This window comes from Malaclemys terrapin, chromosome 24, assembly GCF_027887155.1.
Source record: "Malaclemys terrapin pileata isolate rMalTer1 chromosome 24, rMalTer1.hap1, whole genome shotgun sequence".
NCBI lineage: Eukaryota > Metazoa > Chordata > Testudines > Emydidae > Malaclemys > Malaclemys terrapin.
The window spans coordinates 17,265,655-17,281,926 of record NC_071528.1 but is presented as its reverse complement, the minus strand read 5'-3'; the positions used below and the strand labels follow the sequence as shown (position 1 = coordinate 17,281,926).

Genomic DNA, 16,272 nt, shown 5'->3' with positions numbered 1-16,272 from the left:
GTAGTCCCAATCCTGCACGCAGGCGGCCTGTGGATAGGTGGTTGTCCAGCTCTGTACTTGGGGCAGCAGAGTTGCTCGGCAGCATCCCAGGCATCTGAGCAGCCTTCTTCAAGACAGCACTGCTCACCCTAGTAAGGGAGGGGCCTAGAAAAGGTGGCCTACAAATTGCCTGCCCTACAACAACTGGCCAGCAAGCCGCGGCTGGCAGTTCAACCCAATCTGCGGCCGAAACCAAAAGAAAAATTTGAGAAAACTTACCATTGGTGTATGGAATGTTCGTACCCTCATGGATCGAGAAGCTGTTGCAAGACCTGAGAGAAGGACAGCCCTCATTGCTCGAGAACGAGTCTGTTATAACATCGATATAGCGGCATTAAGTGAAACAAGATTGCCTGGGGAAGGTTTCTTGAGTGAACCAGGAGGTGGTTACACCTTCTTCTGGAAAGGTAAGACTGAGACAGAGGACAGAATACACGGAGTTGGTCTGGCAATAAAAACCTTATTGATGCATCAACTCCCAGACCTTCCAGTGGGTATCAATGAAAGATTGCTGAAGCTACGCTTCCCACTAAATGCCAAACGTCATGTCACCATCATCAGTGCATATGCACCCTCTCTAATATGCTCTGACAACTCAAAGGAACAATTCTATGAAGATCTTGACAGACTGATCAAGGCCACACCTGTAACAGATAAACTACTCCTACTTGGAGATTTCAATGCCCAAGTCAGGGCTGACAGCGAGAACTGGAAAGGAGTAATCGGGCCACATGGTGTAGGCAAAATGAACAGTAATGGATTACTTCTTTTGAGTCTTTGTTCTGAAAATGACCTGACCATTACCAACACTCTGTTCCGACAAGCGGACAAATACAAAATGACGTGGATGCACCCTAGGTCCAAACAGTGGCATCTGATAGATTATGCCATTGTTAGAAGGCGAGACATCCGAGATGTACTGATTACCAGAGTAATGTGAGGCACAGAGTGCTGGACAGATCACAGATTAGTCAGGACGTCTCTTCAACTCTACATTGTTCCTTCTCGGGACAAACGCCCTAAGCATGTGCGACCTGCTTGCAATATAGCCAAACTGAAGGATGCTCAATGTTTCAACAAATTCCAGAAGAGTCTTGATGACAAACTGACATCCCACAGACAACTGATCGGTACTGTAACCAAAAAGTGGGACTAGTTCAAGCAGATAGTGACTGACACAGCAATAACATCTCTTGGACCAAAGAAAAGAACACATCAGGATTGGTTTGATGAGAACCAAGAAGAAATATGCTCAGCACTGGAAGTAAAGAGAAAAGCCTTTATCGAATGGCAGAATGACCCCTCCTCAGTCTCTAAACGGGACCATTTCTAGTACCTTCAGAGCAAAACACAGAAAGACCTCCGTCAGATACAAGACAACTGGTGGGAGAGCAAAGCCAAAGAAATTGAGCACTATGCTGAGACCCACCACTTAAAGATGTTCTTTAGTGCTATTAAGACTGTCTATGGACCCTTTAAACCAAGGACCACCCCATTGCTCTCATTAGACAACACAATGCTGATTAAAGATAAAGAAGGCATCAACGAAAGATGGCGAGAACACTTTAGCAACCTTCTCAATAGACCATCAACCGTGAATAATAATGTCCTTAATGAAATTCCACAACAACCTGCTCTGACAGATCTTGACTTTCTGCCCACTATAGATGAGATTAAGAAAGCTGTTAGCCAGATGAGTTCAGGGAAAGCTCCTGGAAAAGATGGGATACCAGCAGAGATATATAAAGCAGCAGGTCCAGCAGCACTAGCAGCGTTCCACAGCGTGATCATCAACATCTGGGAGGATGAAAACATACCACAGGACCTTCGCGATGCTACTATTGTCTCTCTTTTCAAGAACAAAGGCAGCAAAGCAGAATGTGGAAACTATAGAGGCATATCCCTCCTCTCTGTTGGAGGGAAGATCATCGCCCGCATCATCTTGAACCGCCTAATAGCCAGTATTTCCGAGGCAAATCTACCTGAAAGTCAATGTGGTTTTCAACCTGGCTGGAGCACAGTCGACATGGTGTTTGCTGTCAGACAAATACAAGAGAAGTGCATTGAACAGAACATGCACCTGTATGCTGTCTTCATAGATCTGACAAAGGCGTTTGATACCGTCAACCGGGAAGCCCTTTGGACCATTCTAACACGACTTGGCTGCCCAAGAAAATTTGTCCAGATTATACGCCTTTTTCATGACAGCATGACAGGCAAAGTATTGTCTGATGGAGCCACATCAGCCTCCTTTAACATCACCAACGGCGTGAAACAAGGATGTGTTCTCGCTCCTGTCCTATTTAACCTGTTCTTTGCATGTGTTCTTAACCATGCACTGAAAGATCTGGACCGAGGTATATACTTGAAATACCGGCATGATGGTTCACTTTTTGACCTCCGTCGCCTGAATGCAAAGACTAAGACAGTGCAGAAACTCCTTCGTGAGGCACTCTTTCCTGATGACTGTGCCCTCATGGCTCACACTGAAAATGATCTTCAGCACATTGTCAACTAGTTTGCTGACGCCTCGCAACTTTTCAGACTAACTATCAGCCTCGGAAAGACAGAAGTTCTCCATCAACCTGCACCTGGATCAAATGCTTCTGTCCCAAGTATCTCCATCGACGGCACTCAGCTGAAAGTAGTGGAGAACTTTAAATATCTGGGTAGTGTCATATCCAGTGATGGATCACTGGATAATGAGATCAATGCACGAATATCCAAAGCAAGCCAGGCACTTGGCTGTCTGCGTGTCAAAGTTTTAAATCACCACAATATCCGGATGTCAACAAAACTGCTTGTGTACAGAGCTGTTGTTCTTTCATCTCTTTTGTACGGGTGCGAAACATGGACACTATATAGGCGTCACATCAAGCAGCTTGAAGCATTTCACATGCGCTGCCTCCGCAACATCATGAAGATCCACTGGCAAGACAAAGTGCCCATTCTCGAGGTTCTCGAGAGAGCCCAGATGACAAGCATCGAAATGATGATCATGAAGTCACAGCTATGTTGGACCGGTCATGTCAGCCGCATGGATGCCAACAGAATCCCCCACCAGCTTCTGTATGGTGAGCTCTCCCAGGGCATCTGGCATATAGGTTGTCCACGGAAACGTTACAAGGACACCATCAAAGCCAATCTGCACTACAGCAGTATCAAACCTAGGGACCTTGAGGACGCTGCCAGCGACAGAACACAGTGGCGTGCAACAGCCAGAAATACCTGCATCACCTTTGAGGAAGACCGCTGCCGGCATCTACAAGAGGCACACGAACGATGTCACAGAGCATCAGCAGCGCACAATCCACTGCCCGCGAACTTCCCATGCGCCATCTGCAGCAAAATGTGTACCTATAGAATTGGCTTGTACAGTCACCAGAGGGCACACCATAAGACCAACAACTGATGATCTGCACAGATTTGTCATAATCGGATTCGATGGATTACCAAGAAAAGAAGAGTGTTATTTTACATATTCATTAATGATCTGGAAAAGTAGGTGAACAACCAGGTGGCAAAATTTTGCAGATGACACACAATTACTTAAATTAGTAAAGATTAAAGAGGATTGTGAGAAACTATAAAGGGAGATCTTCAAAATACCAGGAGATCTTCAATGAACTAAAATTCAAAAAAAGAGTCCTACAAAAAGTGGAAACTCGGTCCAACTATAAAGGAAGAATATAAACAACCAACACAAGTATATAGGGACAAAATTAGAAAAGCCAAGGCACAAAAGGAGATCAGACTAGCTAGTGACATAAAAGGAAACAAGAAAACATTCTATAAATACATTAGAAGCAAGAGGAAGACCAAGGACAGAGTAGGCCCGTTACTCAATGAGGGGGGAAAGACAATAACAGAAAATGTGGAAATGGTAGAGGTGCTTAATGACTTCTTTGTTGCAATTTTCAGTGGCTATGGGACATCTAAAATAGTGAATTCCAGTGAAAATGAGGTAGGATTAGAGTCTAAAATAGGGAAAGAACAAGTCAAAAATTACTTAGACAAGTTAGATGTCTTCAAATCACCAGGGCCTGAAATGCATCCTAGAATACTCAAGGAGCTGACTGAGGAGACATTAGCAATTATCTATGAAAAGTCATGGAAGACGGGAGACATTCCAGAAGACTGGAAAAGGGCAAATATAGTGCCCATCTATAAAAAGTGAAATAAGGACAACCCAGGGAATTACAGACCAGTCAGCTTAACTTCTGTACCCGGAAAGATAATGGAGCAAATAATTAAGCAATCAATTTGCAAACACCTAGAAAATAATAAGGTGATAAATAACAGTCAGCATGGATTTGTCAAGAACAAATCATGTCAAACCAACCCGATAGCTTTCTTTGACAGGGTAACAAGCCTTGTGGATGGGAGGAAGTGGTAGATGTGGTATATCTTGACTTCAGTAAAGCTTTTGATACTGTCTCGCATGACCTTCTCTTAAACAAACTAGGGAAATATAACCTCGATGGGGGAGTTACTATAAGGTGGGTGCATAACAGGTTGGAAAATCATTCCCAGAGAGTAGGTATCAGTGGTTCAAAGTCATGCTGGAAGGGCATAACGAGTGGGTCCCACAAGGATCGGTTCTGGGTCCGGTTTTGTTCAATATCTTCATCAATGATTAAGATAATGGCATACAGAGCACACTTATAAAGTTTGCGGACAATACCAAGCTGGGAGGGGTTGCAAGTGCTTTGGAAGATAGGATTAAAATTAAAAATGATCTGGACAAACTGGAGAAATGATCTGAAGTAAATATGATTAAATTCAATAAGGACAAATGCAAAGTACTCCACTTAGGAAGGAACAATCAGTTGCACACATACAAAATGGGAAATGACGGCCTAGGAAGGAGTACTGCAGAAAGGAATCTGGGGGTCATAGTGGATCACAAGCTAAATATGAGTCAATGTAACACTTTGCAGAAATAGCAAACATCATTCTGGGATGTATTAGCAGGAGTATTGTAAGCAAGATACGAGAAGTAATTCTTTCACTCTACTCCGTGCTGATTAGGCCTCAACTGGAGTATTGTGTCCAGTTCTGGGTGCCACATTTCAGAAAAGATGTGGACAAATTGGAGAAAGTCCAGAGAAGAGCAACAAAAATAATTAAAGGTCTAGAAAACATGACCTATGAGAGAAGATTGAAAAAATTGGGTTTGTTTAGTCTGGAGAGGAGAAGACTGAGAGGGGACTGAGAGAAAAACTTCCTAACTGTCAGAGTGGTTAAGCACGGGAATAAATTGCATAGGGAGGTTGTGGAATCTCCATCATGGGAGATTTTTAAGAGCAGGTTAGACAAACACCTGTCAGGGATGGTCTAGATAATACTTAGTCCTGCAAACACTTAGAGTGCAGGGGACTGGACTAGATGACATCGCTAGGTCCCTTCCAGTTCTATGATTCTATGACCTAATAAAACTAGGCTACAGGTTAGCAGAGTGATAGATTAAATTCAGTGCAGACTGGAGAGAATGGACAGCTTTGTGGTTAAAGCACTGGATTGGAACTCAGGAGGCCTGGGCTCAAATCTGCCATAAACTCCCTGTGTGATATTCAGCAAGTCACTTAATCGCTTCTAAAAATGTGGATAATAATCTTTCCTTTCTCCCATATTCTATGTTGTAAAATGTTTGAGGCAGAGTCTGTCTCTTACACCCAGCACAATGGGGTCTCATTCTCAGTTGTAAGGTCTCAGCACTGCAGTTATATAATAATAATAGTAGAAAAATACAAGATAATCCACATCAAAAGGAACAATTTGATCAATTGGTACTCAAAAACAGGTCTTAAATTAATCTCATCTGTCATTGTGTGGCTCGGTCACACCTGGCTTTGCTAAATCACCTTGCCTTGAAGTTCCTTATAATCCATTTAGTTTTGACTAAACTAAAAGTTTCACTGAACTGTCCAGTGACACCTAGTTTTTTTCCTGAATTGTTATGGAATCATGTCCTCTTACCTCAATAATAACACTACTCCGGACATAGTCTATCCCAACTGGGGTCCTTTTGTCCAAGTAATTGTCCTCTGAGTGCTTGCCATTCTTCAGGGTCTGCATCCCATCCTGGCAGCAGTTTGTTCCACCATAAGCAAATGCTTTTGCTAAGTAAAAGAAAGAAAAGAGGAAGCAGAGATTTAAATTTAGCAGGAGCTTCAACATCTTAAAACACTTCTCTATTCAGGATTGCTCTAAACTGAGTAGAGGTCACAAGAAGTGTTCTATAAATAAAAGTCATTATTAGTTGTGGGGTCATATTATTCTCAGTCCATAAATATTTGGACAACCTCTGGGTATTGGGGAAAGTCTTTACTAATTCTAAGATTCATGAATTTTTGCACCAATGATTATTTGCTTGAATGGGTGTATAGGATTGTGGATTATTTATTAGTTTCCTATTTTAAACTTTTCGTCATACAATCAGTAACTACGCAACACAACAGGTGACCACACATCACAAATAACAAAAAGTGAAGTAAAAGGGAATAGCCAGAAGTTTGTTCACACAAACTCCTCAGTGAATCCTTATCATAGAATCATAGAATAGAATATCAGGGTTGGAAGGGACCTCCGTAGGTCATCTCGTCCAACCCCCTGCTCAAAGCAGGACCAATCCCCAAATAAATCATCCCAGCCAGGGCTTCGTCAAGCCTGATGTTAAAAACCTCTAAGGAAGGAGATTCCACCACCTTCCTAGGTAACCCATTCCAGTGCTTCACCACCCTCCTAGTGAAAAAGTTTTTCCTAATATCCAACCTAAACCTCCCCCACTGCAACTTGAGACCATTACTCCTTGTTCTGTCATCTGGTACCACTGAAAACAGTCTAGATCCATCCTCTTTGAAACCCCATTTCAGGTAGTTGAAAGCAGCTATCAAATCACCCCTCGTTCTTCTCTTCTGCAGACTAAACAATCCCAGTTCCCTCAGCCTCTCTTCATAAGTCATGTGCTCCAGTCCCCTAATCATTTTTGTTGCTCTCCGCTGGACTCTTTCCAATTTTTCCACATCCTTCTTGTAATGTGGGGCCCAAAACTGGACACAGTATTCCAGATGAGGCCTCACTAATGCCAAACAGAGGGGAATGATCACGTCCCTCAATCTGCTGACAATGCCCCTACTTATACAGCCCAAAATGCCATTAGCCTTCTTGGCAACAAGGCCACACTGTCGACTCATATCCAGCTTCTCGTCCACTGTGACCCCTAGGTCCTTTTCTGCAGAACTGCTGCCTAGCCATTTGGTCCCTAGTCTGTAGCAGTGTATGGGATTCTTCCGTCCTAAGTGCAGGACTCTGCACTTGTCCTTGTTGAACCTCATCAGATAATGTAGGATCCATTTGTAGAAAATTGGGATCAGCTCACAAATAGGAAAAAAGGGCTAAATCTGCAGGAAGTATTATTCACAGTGAATGATTCAGCTAGCTCTGAACCTGAGGGGATCTTCTGCAGTGAGGAGAAGGGAAATGCTTTGCAAAATTCCATCAGGCACTCCAGCACAGAAGGATTTATAACTCTACAGTACCTGTGATGTTGCTTAGTCCAAGCTCACTGAAGGACAGAACTATGGAGGTGGGTTTGGCCTTTCCAGGGGCCACACACTTCTTTCTTGTCAGATGGTGTTTCCCAGGATGTCCAACAAACTTTATGCCTTTTGGAACTGAAATCTTCACATGAACCTGTGAAAACAATTATTTAATTGCATTTGATGCAAATCAGATTAGTAATAATGACAGTAACTGACACAAAACCCAAATATCACAGCATGTTCAACAAACACATAACATACATATCACATGAATCAAATGTATTTCTTAGAGGAGATTTAAACAGCAGATTTAGCTTCAGTGCAGTGACTCTATAAAATGTAAAGGGATATATGCTGACTTTACTTGTGTATGTTCATTTCTAAATCTAACCATCTATATCTGGCTTATGATTGTAAAAGAGCACTGGAGCCAGAAAGAGTATGTTTAGGAAAGAGAGGTTCTCAAATGTCCATCCGTAGCAGGCATCTCATCTCTGGTAAACTACTTAAAGCAATTTTCTAACTAAGAATCAAGCTCTTCCCCACGCTTCAACGGGAATTTTCTGATAGTCTACCAAAGACTTTTCCACTATTTGGGTTTTAAAGTATTGCAAGGACCATTCAGGATGTTGCATTTGTCAAAAGTAAATAAAATAAAGCAGCTACTTTCACTAATAGTACAAACTAATACATTCTTCTCTCTCAGTATGTATATTGCACTCATCTTCATGGCATCCAAATGCCTTACTGACCATGAATCTGCAATCATCATACCTAGAACATGATCCTTGATGACAGAACCAAATTCAGTGTCTTGGCAATGAGTTAAAAAAAAAAAAAAAAGAAGAAAGAAAAAAGATGCTGTTACCTCTATGCAGACAGCCAGGTAATTGTAGACAGTCAGCGGGATTTTGGTCTGCTCCCCACGGATGACATGATAGGGCAGGGTGAAATCGATGAAGAAAGGTTTAAATGTCTTCAGTTCCGTTTGTTTGGCAAGTCCCAGCCCTTTCTTCTCAGACAGGCCCACAGCCTCTGTTATCCATGTAGTGATTGAGTCAGGCACTTCCACATGCAGCTGTGCTTCTCCTGATACATCACTGCCAAAAAGAATAAAGGAATAACTTGGGCTGTCCAGCTCAATGAGATACATTTGAACATGGCTCAAGCTCACAGAGCTAAACACTGTGGGGAATTCCCTCCCAATCCAAGTCCATAATATAGTATAATATATGACTCAGGAGTGTCAGGGCTTTCAGCTACGCTTTGTACACCAGGAGATCAAAGGCTGCAAAGCTGGATTCTCCTCTTGCTAGAGGTCAGCTCTTTTGGGACCTCTGCTGTAACCAAGAGCTGTATGTGCATGGAGCAGGTGAGCAGTTACTCGCTAATATGCAGTACAGTTGGTAACATGGCATCTAACTTCTAAATCCTTCCTGGATTAAAAGCTTTACAGGCATTTGCTCCCTGGCAATAGAATCACTTTCCTTAGAGGCCAAGGTCTGTATTAAGTAAGAAAGAGAAGGAGTAAATTGGTTTATCCAACAAATAGTGAAATAAAAGTAGTCTTTGTTGGAACCTGTTATATTTGCAGTGCCACATCGGGAACTGTGTCCGAGTGTATCACAGTGCGTCCGTCCCAGTATTCTGCCATCTAACATTCTTCATGCTTTGTTAAAATCAGGATTCAACATCATCCTGCAGCATTCACTCCCTTTCTCCCACAAAGGAGCTTTGGCCATGACTGAAAGGACGGACAGACATTTTCTTCTAAAGCAAGAACAAAAGCTATTTCATGGATCAGTTAGCAAGATGATTGGTGCCATTACAAGTACACACCGAAGGAGGCTCTCTCTGGAGTTCTTATTTCCTTCCCAGAGCCTGATGCACATGCTGCTAGTTCTAGCACCTTTTGAGAAGAACCTACATCTCAGCTGGCATGTTACTAGGAGAAAGAGTGAGAGAGACCTCAGAATAAGCACAGGTGGTCTCCTCCGCATGTCATACTGCCTTCTCACAACATGATACCTGCTGATTCACTGGGGATATCCCAGAAGAGACTTAAGTACAAAGAGTTAAACACTCTCCTATTCCGCATGGGCTAGCCAATTTTTAAAACTGATGAAGCATGTATTTTAATATGTTCCTTATAAACAGCTTTTAAATCGTTTGTTATGATGCTGTGTTAACACCACAGTTAGGAAATGAGGCAGAGTATTGTGTATTGGTTTGTATGACTCCAAGTATTAAAAGTTAAATTGGGCTTTGCATTAACTTGGGTGTTTAAAATTACCTTTATTTCAAAAGAAAGAAACATTTCATTTCAGAAAAGAGCCAGCAATTAATGGGATTGGGAAGTGCCTGGAACTGGATTAGCTAATGCGTGTTACACAAGTGACCAAGGCTACAGACAGATTTCAGGTTACTTTTCTATTTGTTGCAGTCATGCAATTGCCATTGAAGAAAGAGAGAGAGAAAAACAAAGGTCCAGTAAAAGCCCTACATCAGAAGAGTCCTTTGAGTTCTTAAGCAGACACTTGAACAAGTTGCATTGACCACGCAGGTCTTAAAAAGCAGCCAAATCCAAAAAGATATTGTAAAATGGAATGAGAGATTATCTCTTGATTGAAGCTGCTATCTGATTGGATAGTTTTGTTCTTTAATATAGTAATATTTGTGTAAATATTTATTTCTATCCATTAGTTATCAGAAATATTTAACTGGTAACCTAACTGATGGTGCCAGTAAAATACTGGCCTGTTAACTGAGTTAAATAATATGATCATATTTGCCAGATTTCACAATAGAATTAGGTATCCAAAGAAACAAGAACAACGCTGAGCTGAACAATCAATTAAAAATTGCAGATGTGTGAAGTGAAGGAAGCTTCACCTGCTGCCAGATCCCCTCAGCATTTTGCAGACATGGAGCCTCTATGGAAATCCCAACAGGGAAACATTAACACAAAACAAATGAATCAAGAAAACCTAGACTCAGTGTGTCCTTGGTAATCCTGTGCTATGGTCTGCCAGTCTCTAGTGCCCTGTCCTGTGAAGACAGCTCTCCAGATCAAGTTACACAGAATAGCACAGGGACCTTCCTATTATTCAGAGCCTGGGAAATTCACTTGGCTCAGCAGTTCCATATTATTTTAACCTCTTTCAAGCACATTATTTTCTTAATGTCTAATAAAAAGTTTGCAACCATAATGAGAGCTGGAAAGTTGGTACCTGCAACATAAACCATAGCCCTGGAGAATCAGCGGAAGTGCATCCCAGCTTCAGAGCTGGCAACATTCCAGACTCTTTAACCAGACAATTTGTTGCAGCTGATGTTCTTTCCACTGGGATTTCAGCCCATAACCAGCATTAACATATTATTTTCACACATGAGGGCACTTACTCTTCTGGGCGAGGGGCCAAGGTATACACATATTTCCAGCCATTAGACACTTCAACTAGGCTCTAGGAATTTTTAGAATCGGTTTGGGAAGTCGACATTAGACATTGTTTCTTTTTTAAGAAGTGTATATTTTAATTATAAATGATAGAAGAAAAAATTCTTAATATTCAAGGGAGTGGAAATCAGCCAATGTTCGACTTGGTTATTTATAGTGAAATGAGGGGGAGAAAATGCAATCTGCATCTTTTTATTCCACAGTCTCCCACTTATAATTAACTGGGCTTCAGCAGGCTGGGGCAAACAGGCACTTCTGGAATTCTTTGTGTATTTTTACAAAGCATATTTCATGCTCAATTGAACAGATTTGAATGCACTTGCTGCAAATTCCTGTCAAATTTAATTTATAAACATTCACTGGGAGTGAAGTTTACTTTCAAACTTGGAGAAGCCCTTGAAAATCTGCCTCACATTTCCTATCCCAAGCTTTCCTGCCTCTGGGAGGGATTAGTCATCTATTTATTAATTTTTGTGGCACTGGTTGTGCCAGAAACAGGCTGTAATTTACTGGGCAATGAGTTTAGATTATTTTGGGGATACCCCTACACAAAATGGAAAGTGAAAGGAGGGGTTTTGTGCAGTGTTAGGTTGACATGCTAAATCAATGTCGAGCGCTCACTAGTGCTTAGCAATATTGAGCAACGACTTTAGAGACACAGCTGTCCAGGCGATATCTCAACACATCACACACAGAAAGCAGCAAAAATTAAAAAAACATCAATTTGGGCTTCTTGTCACAGTAATCCATGGGAGCCTTGAAAAATGACCTTCTGTGACCCTGCACATCCCGGTGGATGGGCAGAGGAATTTTCTTGAATTAGGCTTCATAGTCAATACTTATTTCCTCCTTAGAGATGCTCAGTGCTGCCCACATTTTGAATGATGTCTCACACTACTCCAGCATCCTGATAGGATGGACCACATCCTAGTAGAGAGCTTGTCTCATGGAAACCTCTCACCCCATTAACAATAACGCAAACCATCTCTCCTCGCATTCACATTTGCATAACATTCCCGTGGCAACTGCAGCAATTGCTCACATGAGGAATTAATACTAGGGAAGTACTCAATGTGTTTTTAGCTTTATTTTAACACAGGTTAACACATTGAAACAAAGACCTACTACCATGTGATCCAGTAGCTCTCTGCAGATCACCAGCAAAGTGTTCTGCAGGCCACCAGTGGCTCACAGACGACATTTTGACAAGTGCAGCACAACTTTATAGTGAACAACCTAGGTGCATGATCTACAGAGATGTTATTATAGCCAACAAATAGTGTCATGTGTTTAACTAGTAAATTTCACTAGTGATTAAATCCCAGGTGTATCTGCAAGTCAGTCTGGCCACTGGCACTGAGTGGGCAAAAGCTAGAAATGTACATGGCAGTCCCTGGTTGCTGTTCCCTCTCTGCAGTTAGAATCCTCCGTTTATGACACTATGGTGAGTTGCTATGGGGAAGACATTGCTGTCGCATATCAGGGGGTAGCCGTGTTAGTCTGTATCTACAAAAACAACAAGGAGTCTAGTCTTTAAGGTGCCACCAGACTCCTTGTTGTTATTGCTGTCGCAGACAGTTATGACCGCAGGTGTGGCAATAAGCTTCAAGAATAGATTTTTTTTTTTTAATGGAGATATCCTATCTCCTAGAACTGGAAGGGACCTTGAAAGGTCATCGAGTCCAGCCGCCTGCCTTCACTAGCAGGACCAAAGACTGATTTTTGCCCCAGATCCCTAAGTGGTCCCTTCAAGGATTGAACTCACAACCCTGGGTTTAGCAAGCCAATGCTCAAACCACTGAGCTATCCCTTTAATCTGGGGAATAGATTCTGTTATAAAGAACAGATTCTGAGGAAAGTACGGGTAAAAGTCAGAGGATATGGTTGCAGCACTTAGTTGGTTTTAAAGGGTTATGTGAGGCAGAGACTGTCATGTAGGGACATTATTCTCCAGGTGAACTAAAATCTTCACAGGATTCTGCACAAACCACTGGATACCAGCAGAAAAGTTCCCCATAGATACCTGACATTGAGGCAGTGCCAAATCCATGTTTCAGGGAAGAATGTTCTTTTTTTCTTCTCTGCTCTAAAACAAGAAATAAATCTTCAGCAATAAACTATTTTAATGAGACAGAGGGTTACAAGAGAAGAATAAATAAATTAATGATATCACTTGAATACAGCTCATATCTTGACCCAGGAGCATGGTAATCACCACAATTAGACAAACCAAGGGTCCACTAGTAGGATATTATTTAAAATAATAAGTAATAATAAATAATACTTCTCTCTTTATATAGCACTTTTCATCAGTAGATCTCAAAGTGCTTCACAATCTGTAATGTATTTATCTCCACAATTCCCCTGTGAATCCCCATTTCACAGATGGGAAGTGAGGAACAGAGAGGCTAAATGATATACCCAAGGCTACACATGAAGTCTGTGGAGAAGCAGGGAATTGAATATGGGTCTTCCATATATATTATATATAGGTACATTGTTATATTTGGAAATACATATAGATATTTATGTGTACACACACACACACACACACACACACACACACTTATTTATTTCTTTTAAAATATAACAATGTTCCTATCAAAACATTCTGGGTATAAGAATAAAATACATAAAACCATTAGCTCAGAATAAATTGTGAGTTCTTTCATACAATTACCCCAATCCCCAGGCAAAGAGGCTGAAAGAAGACAAATAACATGTATCTTTTAATGTCAACGATCATCCTCTTTTTCTTAGGTTATGGAAAGGGGGCAGACAGGCTTCCCCAAACTGGCCTATTTTGTAGTAGTTACTATTTTTCCACTCCCATATCTCCTCTAGCCGTTCCCTTGCCACATTGACTAGTCCTTGTCTCTGCATCCTCACATTGTACAGTCCCCTTCTTTCTTCCTTCCCCCGATGCCTCTAACTGCTTCCATTATCATCCTCTGGATGTTTTCTGAGTCTCCTGAAGCTATTTTGATATGAGGGGGATCAGCACTTAGTGCAACATCCAAGAGGACATACTGTCAATTTACAGCATTATCATACTTTCCATATTACTCCCTCATCCCTTCTTCATACAGTCTGGCATCTCGCTTGCTTTAACTACCCACTGCAAACCGAGCTGTTATCTGTCCCCACTGTCCAGAATGATGTTGAGTTGTCTTTCCTAAGAAGCGACAATTAATGCAGAGCCAGTCAGTGTGTGCAAGGAGTTTAACAGGTCTTTCCAAGGTGCATTACTTTGTACGGGTCTATGCTGAAGTCCATCTACCACTGTGTTGTCCAGTTACCTAGTTCTGTTAGTTCTTTCTGGACACTCTCACAATTTTCTCTCCCTTTGACTAACCTGAGGAGTTTCCTGATAAAACAGAGCTGTGAGAAATATTGTACTCAGTGTGAATTACAAACACACACAAAACCTTACACAATGTTACCTGGGTACAATCTTAGAATGCATTGTAGCTACCAGTGTCCCAGTGTGAGGCTGAAAGGCTGGCACGGCCTCATCTGTATACATGCCTCCATTCTGTCTGTGGTTTAGACTGACTAAATCAGTCATCACAACCAAACCAGTTTCCTAGACAACAACAAAAAAACAACAACCCAACAATAGAAAAACATTCAGCATGCACAACGGTGAACTTTCCCAAATGGCATCAGCTTGTCCAAAGTATTTATAGAGGAAAACTAATTTGAATTTTTGTTAACGTTTATGGAAAATAAAAAATGGCTCACAACTTTTTTGGGAGGAGGGAGGAGATGGACATGGAGGGAAGCAGACTCCCCAGAGAGTTCTGGGAATGTTTGGAAAATGCATTTCACAAATATCTAACAGAAGGAGTTGTATGTATAATTTTCAAGTAACTGTAGGTGAAAAATTAAACATGGCTAGGTTTTATATATATATACATACACATATTAGGAGATATACATACATCTATAGTTCCTTTCTGCTCTAGAAGGATTAATCACTGGTCATAGCAGGAGTTTAAAAACTCCCAAATTGTTCTGTCTCTACCCCACCCCTTTAGTTACCAGGAGACTCTCATCCCGGCTATCACAAACCCAGTTCCAATAGTGACACCAGGCAGAATAGAAGCTGCCCACATAGTTTTACAATAAAAAACATAAAGGGGATGAGAAAATTGTCTGTCAGCTCTACTTTTGTGCATTTATTTTTAAGATAACCAGCATGTGACCCTGCAGCTGTGACCTTGAGATACATCTGCTCCTGTGTCCAGGCACCAAAGGGAACACGTGCTTTGTTCTCTTTTAGATCTGATTATTATTTAAAATAATTTATATGGCTCCACAAGCATACACAGCAATTTACAAGCACATACATGGGCCCTACCCCAAGACCATACACCCTGGAGAGGAAAGAGGAGAGGAAGACAAGAAAGAACAGTTCAGGGAAAGAAAAACATGAGTGGATTCCTCCAGAAGCAGGTGTAAAGAAAGGGTTAGAAATGAGTTGGTAAGAAAGGGAAAACGTGTTGGTGGATAGGGCAGGAAACTGTTGAGGGTAAGGACAGCACAACAAAAGACATTAAACCAAGCATGTGGAAAGGAGACAAAAGGAGCAGGAAGCCAAGAGAGTTAGGATGACCACAGGGAGCAAGGAGCAGGATTTGGAGGAGGGAGGTCAGGAGCGCCGCCAGCTTTTCTGCTGCCCTAGGCGGTGGAAGGTCCTGCCCCGAAATGCCGCCCCCCACAGAGGCGGCGGAAGGTCCTGCCACCAAAATACCGCCGCGGTCGCCACCCCCCAAATTGTAGTACCCTAGGCGACCGCTTAGGTCGCCTAATGGGTTGTGCCGGCCCTGAGGGAGGTACATAGATGCTGAAAACTAGGGGTGTTGGTTTTAAGTAATTTCCATCATATACAGGGTTTATAGTTTGGTTCAATGGCTCTCAGCACCCCTACTATACACATTGTTCCAGCAGCCCTGGAGGTAAAGGAATGAGAGCAGAGATACAGGCAAGGATGAGACTATGTGCAGCCATAATAGGGACGGCAGAAATGGGAACCCATGAGGCTGACAGTGGAGCCCCTTACAAAATTTAGATTATCTCTGTGAATGGTTTACACCAAGACCTGACTCCCCTGTCTGGAGATGGGCAGGATTTATTAGAATTTAATTTCTCTCTTCTTGTTCTTTAGTGAGCAGAGTAGCACAGTCAGGCATGTTTTTATGAACAGGATCACATCTCATTATGTCAAGG

The 16,272-nt window shown here is 41.9% G+C and overlaps 1 protein-coding gene across 2 annotated transcripts in view; it reads right to left on the bottom strand.

The window, feature by feature from the left end:
- CPAMD8 (C3 and PZP like alpha-2-macroglobulin domain containing 8) overlaps positions 1–16,272 on the bottom strand; it is a 132,289-nt gene that overhangs the window by 52,171 nt on the left and 63,846 nt on the right. For both annotated transcript variants that reach the window (XM_054013324.1, XM_054013323.1), the window contains 5 exons: positions 14,484–14,626; positions 13,064–13,126; positions 8,452–8,683; positions 7,581–7,734; positions 6,019–6,161 (listed from right to left, as the gene is read on the bottom strand). In XM_054013324.1, coding sequence (XP_053869299.1) covers positions 6,019–6,161; positions 7,581–7,734; positions 8,452–8,683; positions 13,064–13,126; positions 14,484–14,626 — 735 coding nt within the window. The remainder of the gene's footprint in view (positions 1–6,018; positions 6,162–7,580; positions 7,735–8,451; positions 8,684–13,063; positions 13,127–14,483; positions 14,627–16,272) is intronic.